This window comes from Lycium barbarum, chromosome 11 (assembly GCF_019175385.1).
Source record: "Lycium barbarum isolate Lr01 chromosome 11, ASM1917538v2, whole genome shotgun sequence".
Taxonomy (NCBI): Eukaryota; Viridiplantae; Streptophyta; class Magnoliopsida; order Solanales; family Solanaceae; genus Lycium; species Lycium barbarum.
This window is the reverse complement of record NC_083347.1, coordinates 113,589,712-113,613,484: the sequence shown is the minus strand read 5'-3', so window position 1 is coordinate 113,613,484 and position 23,773 is coordinate 113,589,712. Positions and strand designations below refer to the sequence as shown.

At 35.9% G+C, this 23,773-nt stretch overlaps 1 protein-coding gene across 1 annotated transcript; it reads left to right on the top strand.

Moving 5' to 3' along the window:
* Positions 1 to 12,332: 12,332 nt before the first annotated feature.
* On the top strand, positions 12,333 to 13,255 carry LOC132620141 (uncharacterized). Its single transcript, XM_060334840.1, has 2 exons — positions 12,333 to 12,644; positions 12,800 to 13,255. Exons 1-2 carry the CDS (start codon positions 12,333 to 12,335, stop codon positions 13,253 to 13,255), a joined length of 768 nt encoding a protein of 255 aa, XP_060190823.1.
* The last annotated feature ends 10,518 nt before the right edge of the window (positions 13,256 to 23,773 follow it).

Below are 23,773 nucleotides of genomic sequence, written 5' to 3'. Positions count from 1 at the left end.
AGACAACCAAAGGAAATTAGTGAAGTTGAAGTATTAGATATCTTAGGTTGATTTTGAGATGTATTATTGGCATGTAATAATTTCTATTCTTGCAAATTACTTTTAGGAGGAGTTGTGGAATGATACATAAAAGACATGTTTGTCCATCAAATATTCGTTAGGCCTACCTCTGGCATAAAGAGGTCCCTTGCATTATAAAACGCGATGTATTATGTGCAATAATGTGTTTATATGCAATAATATGTCCTTACCGTATACTGGCTCATTTTCTTTTTTCTTTTTCTTGTTTTATCTTTTTTCTTTTTAAAATTTATTTTCAAAATGAAAGGTTGACTTGTGCTAAAGGGGAACTGGCGGAGCATCCATATTTCACACGGTCTAGAGCCAAGAAATCAGACTCTGACTCATCACTAATCATCTGGTTAACTAAAAAGACTCGTTCGAAAATGGAGCAAAGTTTGATCAATGCAACCACTTCATCTGAGTCATCTCTTAGTTTACCGATCACGAGTGATCCCACATCTTCTAATGAACCAGAAACACATTTAGAGATCATTTCTCGTCTGGAGCGACGAGTTGCTGAATTAAGTCACATGGTACTTCACAACCGGTCATTTTCTCAAACGCCACCACATATGACTCCATCTCATGGGGTTCGTCAGACTTTGCCAATGCCACCTCCATTCCCAAATTTGAACGAATTTAACCAAGCAAATTATTTTACCACCTCTCAGCCGGTTCGTTCCGAACCCCTCACTCAAAATGCTCCCCTTTTATTTACAGCCACCTCATCAAAAGCTCAGTTCATACCGCCGACACATGATGTTACCAATACGCATCAAGTTCCGCCAGTATATACTTATACCACAGCTCCACCCATGACACAAATCCAAGGACAATGTCGCACAGATGTTGATCATTATGTCGAAGTTGAAAATGAGGCACGGTCAGTTAATGATGAAATGATAAATAGAAAGCTCAAAAGTTTGGAGGATGCCATGAGAAGTTTGCGTGGACTTGGTAGTAACCAAAGCGTGAGATATGAAGAATTATGTGCATTTCCTGAGGTAGAATTGCCACCAGGTTACAAGATTCCAAAATTTGAGAACTTTGATGGGTCGGGGAACCCTTTCTTCCATTTGAAGGTCTATTGTGAAAAGTTGATTGGTGTGGGGAAGAATGAAGGGATAAGAGTCAAACTATTCAATCAAAGTTTGAGTGGAAAAGCCTTGGAGTGGTATTCCAAGCAAGATACAACCAAATGGCGTACTTGGGATGACTTGGCGAATGCTTTTGTGGATCATTATAAATTTCATGTCGAGATCGCTCCTGACAGAATCTCGATTACAAAATTAAAGAAGAGGTCAATCGAATCATTTCGAGAATATGCTATACGGTGGAGGGAAGAAGCATCTAGAGTACACCCATCCATGGAGGAGACAGAAATGGTTACTTTCTTCATTCAAGCACTAGAACCGGAATACTATGAACGTTTGGTGACAATGGGCGGAAAAACTTTTGCAGAGGTGATCAAAGCTGGGGACATGATCGAAGATGGCATTAAGACAGGGAGAATAACAAGTCTTGCGGCTTTACAGTCTACTAGTAGGGCCATACAAACTGGTACTCTCGGAAACGGAAAGAAAAATGAAAAAGAAGCAGCATCGGTAATGGCTTTGGGAAACACATCATACCACCATCAACGACCCCCGCGATACCAGCCTAACGCTCACCATTCACAATATTTCCAATATTCTCCACATCCCTACGACCAAGCTTTGTCATCTTACCAACCTCAATCACCACAAATATCCTACCCTGTTTACAACACACAACCAGCATATCGAGCTCCACGACCACCAACATATCCAGCTCCACCATCACAAACTCATCATCCAAACAATGCATCCGCACCTCGCCCAAATAAACCGTTTCGCAATTTCACACCATTAGGAGAGCCACTGAGCGTTGTTTTTGAAAGGCTGCAAGCTTCAGGATTAGTATATCCTGTGGAAGGTAGAATTCTAGATCCATTACCCAGAAGCTTTGATCCCACTAAAACATGTGCATATCATTCGGGGGTAAAAGGCCATTCCACTGATTGTTGTTACGCAATGAAGCATAAGGTTGAGGATCTTATTGAAGCAAAACAGATCACGGTCAAACCACCAACACCAAATGTGGTTAACAATCCACTCCCAACCCATGATGGGGCCACGATAAATATGATTGGAACAGATGAAAATGTTGATGACCCAGCCGAATTTATAGTGCCTGTGGATCGTGTGGAAGATCATGATCTTGTAGCCGTTGCTTCTCCGGCTGTAGTGATAAGGGGTTGTGTGCCTGTCGAGATATTAGGAGCTTCATCAACGCCTGTGGAAGTAGTTCAAGCACCAAATCAGTTACCAGTGCTCGATACAAAAGCCGTACCATGGAATTATCAACAAACTGTGATGGAATGTCGAGGAAAGGACGCGATCACTGACAAGGTTAAGACATCAGGAATGACAAGGTCTGGAAGATGCTATTCTCCAGAAGAGCTAGTTAGATTGGGGCAAGTTAAGGAAACCAACGTACCTCCCAAAAGGGTCGTGACTGAATTCGAAGCAGAAGAATTTCTGAGGAAAATTAAAGCTAGTGAGTACTCGGTCGTGGATCAGTTGAAAAAGACCAATGCTCAAATTCCTATTCTCTCTTTGCTTTTGAGTTCGGATATGCACAGAAATGCACTGTTGAAGATCTTGAATGAAGCATATGTCCCAAGCGAAACAACTAGTGAGGCGTTAGCTGGGATGATTGAGCGCGTACTTGATAGCCATCGAATCAGTTTCGATAATGAAGAACTGCCGCCAGAAGGATGCATGCATAATAAAGCGCTCTATATAACTGTCAAGTGTCGTAACATGTTTGTGGCTAAAGTATTGATTGATGGGGGGTCTGGACTCAACATCTGTCCATTAACAAGTCTGAAGAAGATCGGATATAATGTTAGTGAGCTCAAGACCAGTGATATGAATATTCGAGCATTTGATGGGGCTCAAAGGCGCCCTATTGGGGAAATAGAGTTGAAAGTGTTGATTGGCCCTGTTGAATTCATTATGGATTTTCAAGTACTTGATATTTCCACGACATACAACATGTTGTTAGGTAGGCCGTGGATCCATCTGGCTGGGGCTGTACCATCTACTTTGCACCAAACTGTCAAATTCGAGTGGGATCAGCAACAAATATGTATACATGGAGAAGGGGACACGTCTTTCTATCTAGAGCAATCCACCCCATTCATCGAGGCAGAAGGAGGGTTTGACGGAGCTGCTTATCACGCTTGGGAGGTTGTGAATGTCACTAAGGAGAGTGAAGTGTGTCAAACTCAAGAGTTCAAAAGATCATGTGCCGCAATTATGGTTGCAAAAGAAATGCTGAGAAATGGGTACCAACCTGGCTTTGGGCTAGGGAAAACACTAAATGGGCGGGTTGAGCCAGTCGTTCTCCCTACGCAACAGTTTACATTCGGTTTGGGATATGAGCCAACTGAGGAAGAAGTGAAGAAAGCACGAAAGAATAAAAAGAAAGAGATTGCATTGCCAAAACCCATTCCTACCATTAATCAAACTTTCTCAAAACCTTCAGATCTGATTGTTGAAGTTGCCTACGATGATATCGTGGAGGGAGTCAAGAACCTATTCGTGGAAAATGAAGATTATCATGTGGTGATAATCAAAGACTTTGCTGAAATACTGACTTTATAGGCTGCTGAGCCAGGACCGGAGTTGCAAAATTGGACTTCTATCTTAGCCCCGGTTCGCCGGGAGTTTCAGTATTTTAAGTTTAAATTTCCTTTTGTAGTAGGCCGGAGGCATCAACTAGAACATTTAGTTCCTTTTGTCATGTTGCCTCTATGTTTTGTTACGGCCTTTTTAAATTAAGATTCTGTCATTTTGTTTGTAACGAACTACGTTTGGCCTGACTTCCTGTTGTATACGTAGGCAGCCCACATCGGGTTCGGCCACTCTTTTCAAATCATTTCAGTATCTTTGTTTGTGGTTGGAACTACGTTTGGCCTGACTTCCCGTTGGAAACGTAGGCAGCCCACATCGGGTTCGGCCACTTTTTCAAAATATTTCAGTGTTTTGTTGTATGAGTCGAACTACGTGTGGCCTGATTTCATTTTGGATACGTAGGCAACCCATATCGGGTTCGGCCCCCTTTATTAAAAAATCAAAAAAAAACTCAAAAGTCTTTATTTTTATCACGAACTACGTCTGGCCTGATTCCTTTGGGATACGTAGGCAACCCGAGGCGGGTTCGGCCCTTCTATTTTTAAATTTTTAATATCTTCGGATTGTCCAAAACATTTTAGTTCCTATAAAATATATAAAGATTTTTATACAAGACTTGGTCTTCCCACCGTTTAAATTCATGTGTCTTAATATCTTGAAACTGGGACCAATTTTTGAAATCGATCAAATCACTTTCAAAAATTTTTCATTACAACTTTCTCACCTTTCGATTGTTTAGAACCAAGTGTCTCCAGGACTTGAAACTGGGACAAAATTTTGAAGTCGGTCAAATCACTTTAAAAAACTTTCAATATAAGTTCTTGCTTTTCAATTGTCCAGAATCAAGCATCTTCAGGACTGAAACTGGGACAAATTTTTAGAAATTGCATAAAGGTTATCTTAAATATTTAACCATTTTTTAATAAGAATCTATCCATATTTCTAAAATGCAAATAAATTCAAAAATCAAGTCATTTTACAGATTAGAGCCACTAAGTATTGCCTTTCAAAATCATCCAAATCTCATTACTTTTATTTTTCAAAATACATTTTGTATAACTGAAACTCCCCGGCAAAGCAAGATGTGTGGTGAAGCATCGAAGAATGAAGGATGCGACCAAGACAAGATCAATTCAAGGGCCAAGTTCCCCGACACGCACAAGTCAACTAATATTTCTTTTAAACTCACGATTTTTCTTTGATGAGGCAGGTTCAATTAACGTGAAGGTTGTGCATATTCGACTCATCTTAAAACTTTAATTATGGGCGTGATCGAAAAGTTAGCTTTCTTCAAAAGGGCAAACATTCTTCAACGTGGATGCAAAGGTAGCTTATGCCGAACGGCGGGCGTCGTTCCACTCATCACGAAATTTCGATTGCAACAGTGGACACAAAATCATCTTCTCAACCAAGGGCTGTAAGTATAATTCTTTCAGACCCAGCTATTTATTCTTATCACTAACAGTTGTTTTAGCTCGTGACATTCCTCGATGAATCGAATACATATAATCATGGACACTGACCTTGATCACCTGTTATTGGTTAGAATTCCTCAATTTCATCATCACTTCATACATGTTCAAATCATTATCAAATTCTTTTAGAATGAGGTATTTTAATAAGATGACCAGATCGAAATATTGCATCATATATCAAGTTGTGAGGTTAATTGTAGATGTAACTTCCGTCACAACGGGACATGGATTAAGTTGTGGATATCTTTCCACAATACTATTTCTAAAGTGGACGTGGATTTACATTTACATTGTGGATGCGAGCATGGAAGTGGGAGTAGAATTATATTACAAAAAATATACATATAATTGTAGAAAGTGGATACAGATTTATATTTTCGAAAGTAAAAGTGGATTTATTTTTTGCGCCGTATAATACGGACGTGAAAGTAGATGTAGATTTATTTTATATCGTATAATACGGACATGAAAGTCGACGTGGATTTACATTTTTGTACCGTGAAATGCGGACGTGGATTTATATTTTGAATTGTGAAAGTGGACTTAAATTTATTTTTCTGCACTCTGGAAATGGATATGGATTTACATTTTTTGCACCGTGGGAAGTGGACGTGATTTAGGCACCCACCTTAGAATGCGGGTATTTCAATTTTTAATTTAGGCGCCCACCTTAGAATGCGGGTATTTCAATTTTTAATTTAGGCACCCACCTTAAAATGCGGGTATTTCAAAATTTAATTTAGGCACCCACCTCCGAATGCGGGTATTTTATATTCAAGTCCAGGCACCCACCTCCGAATGCGGGTATGTTATATTTTATCTCAGGCACCCACCTCCGAATGCGGGTATCTTATATTTCATTTCTGGCACCCACCTCCGAATGCGGGTATCTTATATTTATTTCAGGCACCCACCTCCGAATGCGGGTATTTTATATTCAAGTTCATGCACCCACCTCCGAATGCGGGTATTTTATATTCAAGTCCAGGCACCCACCTCCGAATACGGGTATCTTATATTTATTTCAGGCACCCACCTCCGAATGCGGGTATTTTATATTCAAGTCCAGGCACCCACCTCCGAATGCGGGTATCTTATATTTTATTTCAGGCACCCACCTCCGAATGCGGGTATTTTATATTCAAGTCCAGGCACCCACCTCCGAATACGGGTATCTTATATTTTATTTCAGGCACCCACCTCCGAATGCGGGTATTTTATATTCAAGTCCAGGCACCCACCTCCGAATGCGGGTATCTTATATTTTATTTCAGGCACCCACCTCCGAATGCGGGTATTTTATATTCAAGTCCAGGCATCCACCTCCGAATGCGGGTATCTTATATTTTATTTCAGGCACCCACCTCCGAATGCGGGTATTTTATATTCAAGTTCAGGCACCCACCTCCGAATGCGGGTATTTTATATTTCATGTTAGGCGCCCACCTCCGAATGCGGGTATTTTATATTTCAGTTCAGGGGCCCACCTCCGAATGCGGGTATGTTATATTTCAGTTCAGGCGCCCACCTCCGAATGCGGGTATTTTATATTTCAGTTCAGGCGCCCACCTCCGAATGCGGGTATTTTATATTTCAGTTCAGGCGCCCACCTCCGAATGCGGGTATTTTATATTTCAGTTCAGGCGCCCACCTCCGAATGCGGGTATCTTATATTTCAGTTCAGGCGCCCACCTCCGAATGCGGGTATTTTATATTTCAGTTCAGGCGCCCACCTCCGAATGCGGGTATTTTATATTTCAGTTCAGGCGCCCACCTCCGAATGCGGGTATCTTACATTTCAGTTCAGGCACCCACCTCCGAATGCGGGTATTTTATATTTCAGTTCAGGCACCCACCTCCGAATGCGGGTATGTTGTGGATTCAACTTTCGAAACAGAGGTTACAAGTGTAAACTTCTCCAACCCTGTCTTATTTACACATATATTTCTTTGTTGCTAACAATTGTTTTTAGCTGGTGGCTTTTAACAATATCGAAGTTGGCATCACACATCAACTCGTAGAACTATTTCTTCGGCAGCGAACTGGGGCAATTTATCGGGAAGGATAATCAGACTTCCCGACACGGGTCAAGGATCTACCTCGAACACTCGTCTCTAATCACAAGTATTCTTTTGCATTCCAGCAATAGAATTCTCAAGTTTCTATCATAATACCCAGTGTTATCATAATTCAACACTGGGACAATATTTTGCAAGATTCGCGCCAATCGGGGTTCAGGTGTCGTATTTGTCCCAGAACTACACTCGACCTGATTCTCGTGTAGCCCGAGATATGTAGGCAACTCAGAGGCCGGAGTTCGGTCATAATCCTCTCAAGTTTCCTTTAGCCGGGACAAAATAGGCTATTGAGTCAACGTCTTTGCCCGACAACTCTTTTCATCATTACCGGGCAAAGAGGGACAAGTTGTTGACACCCAATTTTGTCCCGCCTCTCCTCCGAAATACCTATTTACGCTTCTAATATTTTTGGAAAATTAAAAAATATATATATTTATATTTTTACTATAATTATTAGCCTCTTATCAATACCGGCATTTCATTATTCTATTACAGTTACTAGCCATCATTATTATTATTACTATTATTATTGTTATTATTATTATTATGTTACCAATATTATTATAATTCACAATTTTTATCATTTCGGTATTTTACCAGCTTACGCACACGCATCGCATTTATCTTTGCATAATTAAATAATAGTGTTTATTTACTGTGGATTTTCGAAATATTATTGCACGACTATTACAACGCCATTTTTTATCTGAGCACTAATAATTGCATATTTTATGTTACGTAATATTTTAACGCAAGTTATTTAAGTAGGTCTTTATTTAAACGCAGTAGCCCAATCAACCCATACTATTTTCGGACCAATTCATAAATCAGTCCACATTTTAATTTACCAGCCCAATTTAATTCATCTTATTCCAAATAATTAACCAACACTTCGGACCAGCCCATTCTTTTAATGCCCGGTCAAAAATTGACCCAGTCCAAAAAAGAACCGGGTCCGGCCCATTCCGTTTCAAGATAAGGGAAACCCTTTTAGGGTTTCCCCTTCATTTTCTCCTCTTCTCTTCAAGCCGCCACCCCCATCTCTCCCGCTCCCTTTCCCTTTTCCTCCTCCTTTCTCCCTCTTTCTCTCCCTCCACGCTCCTCTGTCACCCACTATTCCCTGTTCCCCGCCACCACCGCCGCCTACCCCACTCCCATTTCCCTCTGTTCCCCACTCGTCTTGTCCCCCCCGCTCCTCTCTCTCTCTCTCTTCGTCGAAGAAAACCCTAATTCGCCCTATATATAATCGTTGTCCAAGTCAAGTGTTAGGGGGATTTTTTGGGAGCTTGATCGGAAACCCCCAAAAGAGCGAAATCTTTGATTCAGAAAGTTCCTCAATAACTGATTTTCGGTTCAAGGAATCCCTTGCAAAATAATTTCTTTTAGCTGTCACAATATCACAAAACATCGCATAAAAAAAAATACTCAAACAATTTTTTCGTCTACTCTGCGTTTGTCTTGAATTCGAGTCTCGCGACATCGAATTTGAAGTGTTCGAGAATAAATCGAGGCTCCCCGCACCTCAGGTTCGCTGCACTCGAAGAAGGTAAATAATCCTCCTTTCATTAGTTTAATTTCATTTTTTAGTATTTTAACAGGGATTTAGATATTCACCCATTTTGTTTGTTTAGTCGGTTGAACCTCTTCCTTTATTTATTTTTGGTATTTTGCGGGTTTAGTTCAACTAGTGCTTGTGTGTTAATTAATACCCGTGTTCGTGTTCGTTCAGTTTTAGTTGAGTTTAGTCTTAATTAATATGGTATAGCATCAATTAGTTCATAAAAAAAAAAAGGATGAGTGATTTTGAGTCGCACAAACTGATCAAGATTGTTCACATGCTATTTGAGAATGTTGTCTAAACAAACGTAATTGGGGTTACTAGTGTGCTATTGTTCTTTTAGTATCTAAGGATCCCAGACATGTTTCATTAAACCATTAAAGTACTCTAGCTCAATTATGCTCCTTTAACGCTGTATGGTATGTATGCTGCCTGATTATATTTTTTGCATATTATTCCTCCTATGTGGTTCTATCCCTTGATTTAGCTCCTTTTCACACTTTTGATCAGTTTGGGTATCTGGATGAATCCTGTTTTCAATGGATCTGTCCTTAATAGATAACATTAAGTTCAATGCTTTGTTAAGTCTCATTCTACTGGAAATAACTCTATCGATTTGTCCAGTATTAATCATCTTTTAAGTATCTTAGGTGATAAAATTAAATTAATGATTCATGTTTTGGTATAATTACACTTCTTTAGTTTAAAGGTATCCTCTCATTCTTGTTGCATGTTTCTTTTGCTTATGGCTTCACTTGGGTGCCTTTAGGACATTATTGTGCTCCAAAGTGGTGTGTTTGAATCCTGGAAAGTGTGCGAATATGAGTTTTAAGATTACCCTGCTCCATTAAGCCATTTTTGTCTTCCGTACTATTTTCTATCGTCTTTAAACCACCATAGTGTTATGTTTTGAGTCGGCTGCTACTGCGGTCTACTGGGCTGTTATGCTGGTTACTAGGAACCATGATCATAGAATCCCTATGCTGTTGTTTTATGCCCATCATCATGTCTGTCCCTGTGAATTGTTGGCTGCTATGCCTAGTTGTTGATTGTGGCATTTAGAACTAAAAGTTCTGGTTAGTTTTTTTTTTTAGACCAAATATTGTCACTCTTTAGCATGCTGCTGTTGAGTTAAACCACTTGCTACTGTGTTTGAAACCTGTTTTCTGCCATGATTAGTTGATGGTTCAAAATGTTATATCCTTGGCATGCCTGCTCACTGGTAGATGAATACAATATATCCGCCTAATTGTTAAAGGATCCAGCATATATATATGAAGACGTAGTAGCTATTTGGACTGAGGAATATTAAAGTGTGACGCACTGTTTTGTCGGTTATGTTATTTTGCTTAGCATCTCTCAGTTGCTGCCTCTTTAAATATATTCACGGTTACCTTGAATTTTCCCAATGTCCTATATACATGAAATGAATTCTTCTAACTTCTATGGTTATTTCTATTTCTAGTCTTATAAAGGGTTAGCCTCCTTGTCTTTATAGCCAGCGAACATATACGGATACTGACTTGTCCATAAGCCCTTTGTTTCTCATGTCCACCTTGGATGTCTAGCTCAACTGTTTTGAACAGCTGCATAATTTCACTTATTTTAGTGGCTGTACATTTGTACTCTTGTGTATATTAATTGTTTTCTTGGTTTTTGAGAGGCTGGTCATGTATGCGTCAAATGTCCTTGTTGAAGTTGGTTTTAGATTTACTTATTAAAAGATGTGATTTTGGGAGGTGGGGTTTCTTCGGTTTTGATAATTGGCTATACTCTGTGTATATCGACTGTTTGCTTGGTTTACTAAAGTCTAATGTTCCTGTTAAAATTGGTTGCTTTGATATTAGTAAGCGAGTGTAGGTTAATTGGTGTGCGTTTCACTGTTTGCTTGTATGTCTTTGGAAATTTCTCGCCTCAATTACTGTAACAAGTGATTGTTGAATATTCCTTTCGACATTATAGTTTTATTGATTAGAACACTAATTCTTTTTTTTTATGCATGACCATCGCATACGAGTCCGAGGACTCGTCTTCTTCGCATCCAGTGTTGGGTTATAAACCCAACGCAATTGCTCTCGAGTCAACCTATCAATTCTGTCCGCAGCCAAACAAATAATAACATCCGGGTCAAAGCCCAACAGACAGAGACAGCCTGCAGCAATATATAAAAAAACTGCTGGGCCGAAGCCCAACAGAAAATGGGTCCAGCAGTCCCCAAACGGGCTGGCCCATTTGATACTTATTACCCTTTTATTTTTTTATTTTTTGCATATAAATTTGTATTATGCAAACTAACTCTTTGTTTGTTTTTGTTTTCTTAGTTTAGATAAATTTTAAATAATTAGTAGGCTTAGTTTTAGTAATGGGTAGTTAGTTTAAACAAAACCAATAATTAATCCCATAAGTTTCATTTTCTTCTCTCCACACTAAATTATTCATAGAATCTATAATGTTTGCTGCCGGAATAATTGATGGCATAAATTCATCTTTTGATTTCCAAAACGCCACTAATACATAAATAGGGATTCAAGCATATTTTCTTAAATAACTCTTCAAATTTGGAATTAATCACACATCATTTTAGCTAAGGGTAATTAATAAAACTAATGAAAGTGAGGAAACTTATGTCCCTTTTCCAGCATATTTAAAGAAAAATAAAGCATTTCTACATCACTATATATCACAATATAAGTTTTATTTAACATTCACACTATCTATTTTGTATTATTTTGTTTATACTCTTAAATCAAAAAAGAGAATCATCAATATCTCACCATTTGAGTTGTTTCAAATATTTATTAAAACGCTGCGCAAATCCGGGTTTCCTTCTATTTATATATTCTATGCAAAATCTTATTTTTGAAAGCATTATTATTTAGAGCTTTAGCAATCTTCATACGTTTTATTCGTAATGACATTTAAAATCTTCTCTTATGAAAATCATTATATTTTCTCTAAACCTCATCTTAAGCAACATTTTATATTAAACTTTAGCAGTATTTATAAACTACTTATTTAATTTTAAATATTATATTTGCATTTTTCCCCCTAATTAATTAACCTAAGTTTGGTCGGATAACCGTAAGTTAACGGATTCTAACGGATGCCTAACCCCTTCCCTTTAGGATAATATAGAGCCCTTACCTAGAATCACACTGGTTAAGCAGACTACTAATTAAGGTTTAGTTTTAACTTTGCCTTAGTTAACCTCTAGGTGTCCTAATTCACCGTTAAATTAATTAGGTGACGACTCCTTAAAACAAATAAATAGGAATCACCAATACGTCATACTCCTAATTTAACTACCCGGTTAAAATAGGGTGTGACATGGCATTTGTGGAAAAATGTGACTAAGAAATACAAGTCGAATGATGAAGTATTGAGCCTTGTGTTTTATTCACTTACCAAAGCATACACACAGGATGAGTTCGATAAACTGATGGAAAAGATTGAGAATGTTGAAATACGAGTAAAGGAATATTTGGATGATGCTGGAAGGGAGAAATGGTCTAGGCTATATTCACATGTTAACAGAGGTTGGACGATGACTTCGAATATAGCGGAATGTATTAATGGAAAACTAGTAGTGGCAAGAGAGTTTCCTGTATTTGATTTCCTTGAAGAAGTTAGGAGGATGTTTGGGAGATGGAATTGCACAAATAGGAAAAATGGTACATACACATTCTCAACACTTTCGAGACGATACCAAGAAATGCTCTCAATGAATGAGTATAAATCGTTACGCATGAGGGTAAGTTTTTTCTTGATGATAAAACTGGTTTGTTTATGTCTCAGGGTATACTTCTCTGTATTTTTCTCTATTTTGTTGTATTTACCTAACTTCCTTTTAAGTTTATGGAAACTGACATGCAATGTATTTTTGTTGTTGAATGTGCATTTTCTTAGGTTGAAGCATCAACTAAATATGTTTATACGGTTAATGATGGACCGCGGCGTTTCATAATTGATTTGAAGAGGAAAACTTGCAGTTGCAGGATGTTTCAAATGGACGAAACACCATGTTCACATGCCTGGGCTGTATTAAAGAGTAAAAATCTAACGGCTGATGCATATTGCTCAAAATTATTCAAGCCAAATACAGTGGTGAATACGTATGAAGTGTCGATTGATCCACTTCCTGACGAGAGTAAGTGGAATGTTCCAACACACATATTGGATGAGGTTGTTCTGCCACCGAGATACAAGCGACCTCCTGGTAGGCCAAAAAAGAAAAGGGATAAGCCATTAATGGAGCTGATGATTGGTAAACGTAGGAATGCTTGTAGTACATGTGGACGTCTAGGTCATAACAGGCGTTCGTGTGGTAATGATCCACTTAAGAAGAAGAAAATAAATGTCTAGTCTTTATTTGTGTTTTATTTCTAGGACAGTTGTCCGATGATGTTTTAAAAAAATCAGATGTATTCCATCTTGAATTCATTTTTTCTTTTCTGTGATGTATTTCACTGGTGTTATGTCATAGAATTGAACTAATTTGTTCAATAATAAAATTACAATGAAATTAACTTGAAAAACATTGGTCAATACTTATGCCTCAATAAATGACTTTATATATGCAATTATTGTTGTGGGAATACATTTGATTCATACAGAACATATTGGCCGAATCATTATACAAAGGGAAAGCATTCAGCAGTTTTGTAACTTTTTATATTTCTTTGTATTTCACTGTATTTCAATTTATTTCCTTGTATGTCAATATAGTGTCATTGTTGGGAATACATTTTAAAGAACACTTGTGAACTTATGAACCAGTTGACTTTTATTGCAATATATATGACATGGTTGTTGCATTTCTGGTTTTCCAAAAAAGAAGCTTACCAGACATACAATGAATAAGGAAATGTATTGCGTACTTATAACAAACAAACACGAAATGACTGCAGACAGCATACGAGTGTATTTAATAATATCCGAAAACACTAGACAAAAGACAACACCATAGTCGTTGTATTCTAAAAGAAAAACATATTGTCTAAAAGTAATATTAACTGATCCAAACACTAATGTTCAACATCAAAAATACATGAAAAAATGTCTTGAACTAAACAACATCTAATCTACCCCAACATCTACTCTACGTCATCTACTATATTCACTGCATCGTAATCAACTATAGGCCTGACTGGTCTTGCTGGTTGCTTGTTATCACTTTCTGCATTCTGGTTTGCCTTTCCTCAACTACAGTCGCAAAGAAGTGCACCATATCTCTGACGGTGAAACTTTGCATCAATATTGACTGGAATGCCTTCACCCGAGCTCAAGAATTCAGCAAAAGCTGCCACATATACACCACAATCCCTGAAACCAAATGAACAAAAATTTATTTGTGCTTTAGTAAAATTTTAGAAGAAGAACAATGTTAATGAATTTGTATTTCAAAGATTAAAAAAAAACATACATGCTTCCAGATGGTTGTTGTGGTAGATCGTCCACATTAACGACATCAAAATCGTCATTTAGTGCTATATTTTTGTAAGCGGGGTGACTCTGAAAATCTATATTTTTCTTCTTTTCATAAAAACCGGACATTTGTAGATGATGTGGCACAAGGGCAACCATCATGTTCACTTCTCTCCTAACGACGGTATCATGCCCTGCAGCTCGATATGAGTCGTACACATACAGACATCTACTCAAAAAAATCATAAACAAATATAAGAAAACAACAAAAAGAAATATTATAGAAGTGTATTTCATTATTTCTATAGCGTATGTTTAATAACAAATACACACCTGTCAATGAATGATATAACCACTAAAATCCAGTGATTTTTCTCTTTCACATTGATAGGGATTAATACGTTGTCAACTGTATGCCATGGTACATTACCTATCAACCTGTACCCATTTATGTACTCACATACGTCAGATTCCTTGCTAGCAACACTTGTGGATGATTCCAGATTTTTCCAAGCATGGTAAATCTCTGTGATTATGGTATGTAGTATACAGCTGACGATGGTATATTTATATGTGTTGTTATCTTCATATTTTTCGTTCTTACGGAGGTAATAAAAAATAACATCAAGATGCTGCAAATAAAATATAGAGGCAGTCAGTAATCTCAGTTGTTACTTCGTCAAAAATACACTGAAATATATTGAAAAAATATAGCAAAACTACTGAAAAAAACAGAAGCATATCACGGTAGGAATATAAAAAAACATAAGCATATCACAGTAGGAAAAAAACAGAAGCATATAACAGAATGTTATTACAAAAAAAAAAAGTACGAAAGTTACATATGGTAAATATAGTGAAATATAGGATAAGATTCATTGACATACACATTTCCAAAAACACAGTCAAATGAAAGGGTGATAAATCAGTGAAGTCGATATGTGGAATACATCGAAAATATATGATAGAGACAGTGAAATACATGAAGAAAAAATAGTGAAAATTAGGAAGATTTAACGAAATAGATCGTAAAATAAACATTGAAACATGCAAATGGAAAAAGGAAATTCTGTAAAAAAAACGAACCTCATCATTCCAAAGTCTCCCTTCCATTGATAACAAGTAGAACCAGTTTTTATTTTTAACAAGTGTGACGCCTAACTTGAGTGACATATCGGCGTCTTCAGGATCCACTAATTCCTTGTTTTTTCTATCGTGGTTTTCCTTGTCTCTTCTATATATCAATAGACAAAAAAGAAACATATGATTAGAAATATTGTATAAAAAACATTTTCATATTTTAAAGAAATGTAATCTTAAAAAAACTTACTTTTTATCATGCCTTAATAACAGACCTTTCTTGAGCCAAATTTCATATTCTTGAAAATACGTCATGTCCGCAGGGGCATTTATTGGATGTTCTACAAAGGGGTGCTTCTTTTCAAATTTGATAGGGACAGAAGATCTTGTTGAGCTGTAATTTGGCATGAAAGGGGACACAGTGTGTTTGCTGGGTTTCCTATCTCGCACAATGCTTGGGTGGACAATCATTCGGCGTTCAGTATTTTCGATTGAAGGTTGTGCTATTTCAGCAGCTGAACCTTGCCCCGTTGTTGGTTGTACTCCAAGTTGGCTGGGTAATTCATCATCAGGAATTAACCATTGAGAATTTGGTACAACGTTCTCAACTTTTCTGCTCTGAGGGGTCTTAAACATGTAGGGATCAGCTTGATCATTAACCTGTATTGCAGGGGGACCAAGTGGAATCACGGTGGCCAGAGGACACTGGATTAGCAACTCTGCTACCATTTGCTCTGATGCACTAAATTCTGCATTATCATTTACCCCACCTTGTTGCACTGCCGGAACCGGCACATTGTATGCACAATGACTGCCTCGCCCTATACCAGTTATAAACATTCAGTGAAACAACAAAATACAAATTCAAAATGAATTAAAAACATCACCAGGGTATACAATAAAAAAATTAGTGTAGTGTTCATTGCACAGTAAATATACTGGAATACAAGAATGAGTTATAAAACAGTGAAATATAATTTGAAGTATAAAAACTCGGGTTAGAAATATAGTGAAATACACTAGAAAGTGTTAGAGATGCAGTGAAATATACTAAAAAAGGTTGCAGTGAAATTCAGTAGAATACAAAAAAAAATGTTGTGACAAGTGAATTATACACTGAAATATAGTAAGAACAATTAGAGATATAGTGAAATATATCGTCAAATATACTAAAAAAGATTATAAATACAGTGAAATATACAAATTAGTGATAGAAATACAGTGAGATATACTAAACTTGTTATGTGAATACAAGTAAACATGTGTGTACCACATCCTTTCACAGAACCAAAAATGGGATTCTGAAAAGAAAAAAAAAAAAAAAAAAAAGCAAATTTTGTTCTTAGGTACCTGTGGTTGTGTTGGCTTCGGGGGTGTTTCACCGCTACCTTGAATCTCTTCAGTTGAATCCTTAAAGTATCCCCACTTTGTGTACTTCAGCGCATTCCAACACCAGAAACATCGCCAGTTAACATTGTGCCTTCCAACTTCATATTTTTTCCAATAATATATATTATTGTGAGTTCCTATATGTATAACAAAACAAATTTAAAAAAGTACATATTGTTAAAGGGTAATTTTTACCTTATTTTCATCGATACCATCTTTGACAGTTGATGTCTCTTTGGCATATTGTTGTTCTTGATTGAATTCATGCGAGTATTGTATGCCAACCTCGTATTGATTTACCGGAGCTTCACTATCGGCAGCCTTAGAAATATATTTAAATGTTATTCGTAAAAGTATGGGAACAATTTTCATTCAAAAATCTGTATTTTATGAATAACTCAATTTTATTTTGGATTTACCTGTTCTGAGGTTTGATTTCCCTTTATTGCCTCAACAACCTTTTTGGAGTTGTCATCGATGCATTTGCGAATATCATACATGGACTTGCGAATATCATCCATGGACTTGTTAAGCTCAGTAAACTGAGCAGATACCTACGTGTTTTTGACAGAACAATACGTCAAAATTTTCAAAACCCTTAACAAAGCAAAATATTACAAAAAAAAAAAATGAGAACAACACACTTACATCGTTCTTAAAAGCTTGAAACTCCTATCTGAGCAGTTTCACCTCATCAGTTTTGGTGGCTGTTTGGAAAACACGATGCCTTGATGTCGAAGCGTCCTTCGATGTTGTGAGTGGTTCGTTCCGGGATGGTTGTTTCCTAACAGTAGAATCTGTAACTGAAACCCGTCTGCGTTTCTTATGAGGCGGTGAATCAGATACGGCAGACCACTGTTGTTGTTTACCCCTTACATTGTGTGGTGGTGTGGTACTGAAGTCATCATATTCATCATCAACCATCTCGTTGCCTTCGGCAACTTCAACTCCGTCTGTTAAGTTGGGGATAGCTTGTGAAACAACAGGAGGCAAATTAAGTCGTTCCAACTCAGCAGTGGTTGGAACAACATCATCAAAAGTACAAATCTGTGAATAAAAAAATTAGAAACAGTGAGATATGCATTAAGTACATAAAAAGAAATTGAATGAAATATATTTGTATGGATACATCTAATGGTGTCAAAAATCATATATGGAAACATTTATGATATTTGGAGGCTATAATATGAAAAGCAGTGATATAAAGGACGGAGTCGATGAAAAATATAGTGAAATACATATGATTACCCCCTCTGAAAAGGTGATGATCTACATTACAGTAAAACATATTGAGAAATATACTGAAATACAATAAATGTATATGAAAATACAAGTGATATACATTTACATACATCAAAGGAAATTGACTGAAATATATTTGTGTAGATACATATAATGGTTTCAAAAATAATATATGGAAACATTTATGATATTTGGGGGCTACAATGAGAAAAACAGTGATATAGAGGTCTGAGTCAATGAAAAATATAGTGAAATACATATGATTACCCCCCTGAAAAAGTGATGATCTACATTAGAGTAAAATATAGTGCGAAATATACTGAAAAATAATAAATATATAGGGAAAAATACAAGTGATATGCAATGGGATGCAAATGAATAAAACTTTGATTCAAATACAGTTAGAAAAAAACTAGGAATGCATGTGTAAAATTTAACGAGTGGATGTCATCTCTAAACATGTCTTCCATTAAAGCATCAAATTTCAGTCTTTCTTCAACAGTCCGCCAATTCAAAATTCTTGGAATTAAATTCCCTGACTTAATTGCAATATTTGATTGGACTTTTGAACAAGATTCATACAGCCAAACTTGCATGGCAATTGGCATTCCGTGAATCCTATAATATTGCTTGAAGTCGGCATATTTCTGACTGATGCTTGTAACCAACTCTTTGAAGGACTCTTTGCCCCAAGGATAATCAACATATCTCTCATCCTCTATAACGTCAAAATGTATCCTAGGTATGTTCGATCGAACAGACTCACCGCAGAATACGAATGTATTTATAAAATACAATATGGCCATCTTGACTGCGTCCTCGCCTTTGTCCTCTCAATCTGTATTGTTGAAACACTCAATCAGCTGCCCCCTTTTGATGTGATCAGATGTTCCACCCAAATAATCATCCATAAGCCTATTTTTTTCCGTCTTATCGTATACAAACTCATTTGCGTCGGAGACACAATTCAATCCAGTGATTAGTGCAAATTCTCTAATGCTAAAACGCAATACTTATCCATTTATTTCAAATGTAAAGCACTCGTATGTACTTCCCTTAAGCACTTTAACCATGAAGCACCTGAACAACTGTGCTTGTACATCCATATGCTGCATTCTGAGATATTTCCCAAAAATGGAATCTGCAAACTTGTCCATCTGACCAGCCCCCTTTAGTTCACCCCTAATGTCACTGATTACATTGACGTTCGTGTATATTTTCATAGATGGGGCCACAGCAGGCTGCTTCGTGACCAAAAATCTAGAATCCTAGACCAAAAGACATGTAAAACACGGTCAATTTTCCCTACGAAACTAAGATACAAAAATTTAAAAACAAGAAATCACAACTACAAAGAAACACAACTGCTAAAGTCTTAAAATCTATAACAAACATGTTGTATTTTTGACACTAAAATACACTGAAATATAATGAACAATTATACTGATAGAATGTCCAACCCAGATTAAAAACAAAAATATAACAAAACTCAAAAACATAACTACCAGTTGGTAAAATGTATAGAACAAATTGAAAAACACATAAATAATTCAAAACAAAAGGAAATACGAAAAAAAATACACATAAATATATGGGAAATATAGATCTGGTGAATTGAAATACATTCATGAAAAGGGGAAAATACCTCTCCAACGTCTTCTACATCAATTGAAGGTTTCTTCAGAACTACTTTTTTGCCCTTGCTTCCAGGAACATTCTTGGTAACCTTTCTCTTCTTCTGTAGCGGCACTTGAGAAACTTTTTTATCTGGTGCTGACTGTTTCCTCTTTGTTTCTTTATCATCTGAGAATCATGATGTTGTTTGTTCCTTCTTGGATCATTGATTTTTTTGCTACGCATCTCAGCATAAGATGACCCTCCTACAATGGGGTTTTCTTGTTGAGTGAATCCCAAAGAGAAACTAGGAGCATCTATTATATTTTCTATACCTCGAGTTCTCGTGCCCGAAGAGCCAATTTCAGCCATTGAAATGGAATCTGTGAATCTTGATGAAAAACAACACTAAGAATGGATGATTTCTATATCTGAGAATGATGAAATTAAAGCAACAGAGAATTTTACAAAAAAAAAATAGCAAACAGCATGCATCTTCACAAAAATATACTGAAATACAGTACACAAAATCAAAACCGAAAAAAAAAACTTACCTATTTTTGGTAAATGTTTTGCTTAGAAACTGTAAAAATAATGTGGTGTTATGTGAGAGTGAAAAACGAAATTGATAATTGAAGAGGTGGAAGAAACTGATTTGAATTATGGAAGAAATGGGGGGAATTGGGAGTTAATTGCGTGTATTTAGGTGGAGAGAGAGAGTATATTGGGGAACTATGCGTGAAAAGAGGGATATGGTGTTGCACGGTTAACTAGAAAAAAAGTGGGGGTAGCTATGAAGTGTAAATTTTGAAAAATATATTTATGGATCATAAATATTAAAAAGGTTAGATTTATCCATAAATAAGTCTTAGGGGTAGTTACACCAAGTAAATTTTACATTTATATAACTAAATGTAATTAGCTATATTGGGCCCGTGCAAGCACGGGCTTAAATTATCCAAGTGGTAATGCTTTTTCTTCTTTCTCCTTTATTTTCCTTTTCTTGTTTTAGCTTTTCATTAGGTAGTTTCTACTTTTCCATTGAATTCCTTTTTCTGCAAATACAAAGATAAATCAACTAGGCGTGCAACACTAAAACTTATAGAAACACATTTTATTAATTACACACAATATATCTGCAGAATATGATAATTTGTTTTTCAGCATTAACAAGAAAAAGAAAAAGCAAATGAATTATGTATTTTTTTAGCAAAATCAGCTTAAAATTTGACCAGCCAACTCGTGTGAGATAATGATGATTTGAGTATATATGAAGGACAGAAAAAAAAACTATTGCAGATTTGCAGTCAATTTGATAATTATCTTGCAATATTATCTCTTCGTTGCAAATGAATTGTGTAATTCTTTTGTGAAATCAACTTAAATTTTGACCAGCCAACTCATGTGAGATCAAATATGATTGGAATGCACATGATGGTTAGGCATTTGCAGATGAAGAACTAGTGGTCGGACCAAAAGTAGTACTCATTTCATTGAATTATCGTCTCTTGACCTTTTAATTGTTTAGTTGTGTCAAATAGACGAGTAGAGCTACATTTTGACAGATTAAAATGAAAATAAATAAATAAAGTGAGTTATAATTCGTCTTAGTTCTTATTTGAATCGCGATGAACGGATCAATTTGGACTAGGCCATGATCATAAGTCGTAGCATAGCTTCCCCAACTCATAATTTTTCTACTAATTACCAAATTATTTGTTTGTTTTTCCTTTTCTAATTTGTCCAATTACCAAATTAATCGAACAACTAAAAGTTTTTTATCATGACTATATCAAATATACAAACTCAAAAAAAGAAAGTTTATATGGTTTTATACTTCTCTTATAGGTCAATTTGGTTGAACATGTAGTTGAATTAAAATGTTAATTGTAATAGTAATAAGGGTTAAATCAACTGAGTATTCAACTTTTTAAAGTCTTTTTAATTTCTATCAGAAATGAACTTAGCCTAAATTTTTAGGTAGGCTAATTTAGGCTAATCCTGACTGGTCAATGAATACATACCTAGCTAACTCAACTAGTCTGGAGGGATCACTACTAGAAATAGAGCCTTTTCTCATCGCGAATAGTGGGAAATTTGTTCTTTAAACATGATTTTACCAACCTCAAACCAATTGAATCAGCTTATTGGAAAAGCGCTTGGTGGGAAACAGATTCCCATTAAAAAACTGATAAATTTCCTAATTTTTTCGTATAAAAACACTACTATTTTTTCTTTTCTCCCTAATTTTTGTAGCAGTAGCCACTGAATATTTTCGATGGGAAGTTTTAATGGGAAAATAGTGATTTTCTAGTGGTGGATTAGACGAGTTGTATTTTCATATGCTGATTAATTTGACACCCATAGAATCGTTCCTTGAGCAGGCTGCCTGAATTGGCTCTTGGAATACTTCTCTATTCGCACTTAATTACTTAATGAAATTCATCCCTCCACGTTAAGTCAACTGCATTGTCCAATTCTCATGTCTTTGCTGTCATGTTGGCCACACTTCCCTATTTCCAGAATTAACAACACAGACAATCTGCCAATTAAAGAAGCTCATGAGCCAGAAGCAAACACAAATTAGAAACACACTTTATCAAACAATATGAGAATGTCAAGGAAAAAAATTCTTTGCAAAGTACGCAAGAAGTTGTACCATCCAAATGGACAAACTACAATTATTGTTATCCATAACAACACCATCACTAACAGTAACAGGGTCAGCAGTGCCAATGCTCAATCTGAAGATCATAGTGGCCCTCATTTTATGTCTAAAGAAGATATGGCAGCCATTTCTATCCAAGCTTATTTTAGGGGTTACCTTGTAAGTTGTACTCCTCTCAAATTATCTGTCGTGTTTCTCTTTATATACCCTTATGAAAACACTAATAAGGCATGTATTTGACTATTTAACCATAATTTATGTCATAAGATATATAATATCTCTATTCATTGAATATTTACTCTGTTTATGTGTAATAACTCTATAATTGAGGTGTTTATAGTCTTCAAGAATAATTACTACTGAGGGTAAAATGGAAAGAAAAAATTAATCTTGTCTTGAACTTCTAAAATGACAAATAATTTAATACATCTATTTTTAAAAATCACGACAGATATTTTTAGAAATCACGACAGATATTTGTAATTTGTACTTAACCCTCCCTCCTTGCTATTCTTATTTTCTTGGCTTAATACCTAGATGGACCCTTAAACTTGGCATGTTTTGTAAGATAGGCATATAAACTTATAAGGTGACCAGATAGACACTTAAACTTACTCAAAGTGTATTTTTCAAGTTTTTCAGTTGTTTTGAAAACAAAAACTATATTTTTCAAACACTCACAATTTTCATGGCCAAACAAGCCCTAAATATATCACAAAATATTTTTTTTAAAATGCAAAAATAAGGCAAACGCATATACATGAAACTATAAATGTGCACTTAAACCAATAAATACTCGCTAATCGCAATTTTGCAACTTTCAATTAACTCGGATTTTTTTTTTACACTTGAATAATTAAAAAACAATAACTTTAACCAATAAAAATCCTTAAAAAAAGAAATTTCAAATTAAGAAATTTCTAAGTTCAGTATTTCAAGTGTAAAAGAAATTTCAAATTAAGAAAACTGTAAAGCCGAGAAGAAAATCCTTAAAAAAAAAAAATCTTTTTTTAAGGATTTTTATTGGTTAAAGTTATTGTTTTTTAATTATTCAAGTGTAAAAAAAAATCCGAGTTAATTGAAAGCTGCAAAATTGCGATTAGCGAGTATTTATTGGTTTAAGTGCACATTTATAGTCTCATGTATATGCGTTTGCCTTATTTTTGCATTTTAAAAAAAATATTTTGTGATATATTTAGGGCTTGTTTGGCCATGAAAATTGTGAGTGTTTGAAAAATATAGTTTTTGTTTTCAAAACAACTGAAAAACTTGAAAAATACACTTTGAGTAAGTTTAAGTGTCTATCTGGTCACCTTATAAGTTTATATGTCTATCTTACAAAACATGTCAAGTTTAAGGGTCCATCTGGGTATTAAGCCTATTTTCTTTCTGGAAATTTCATAGGTAGTCATCCAGCGTTACCCAAAAGTCATTATTCTTTTCTTGTTAAACAAAAATCAGTT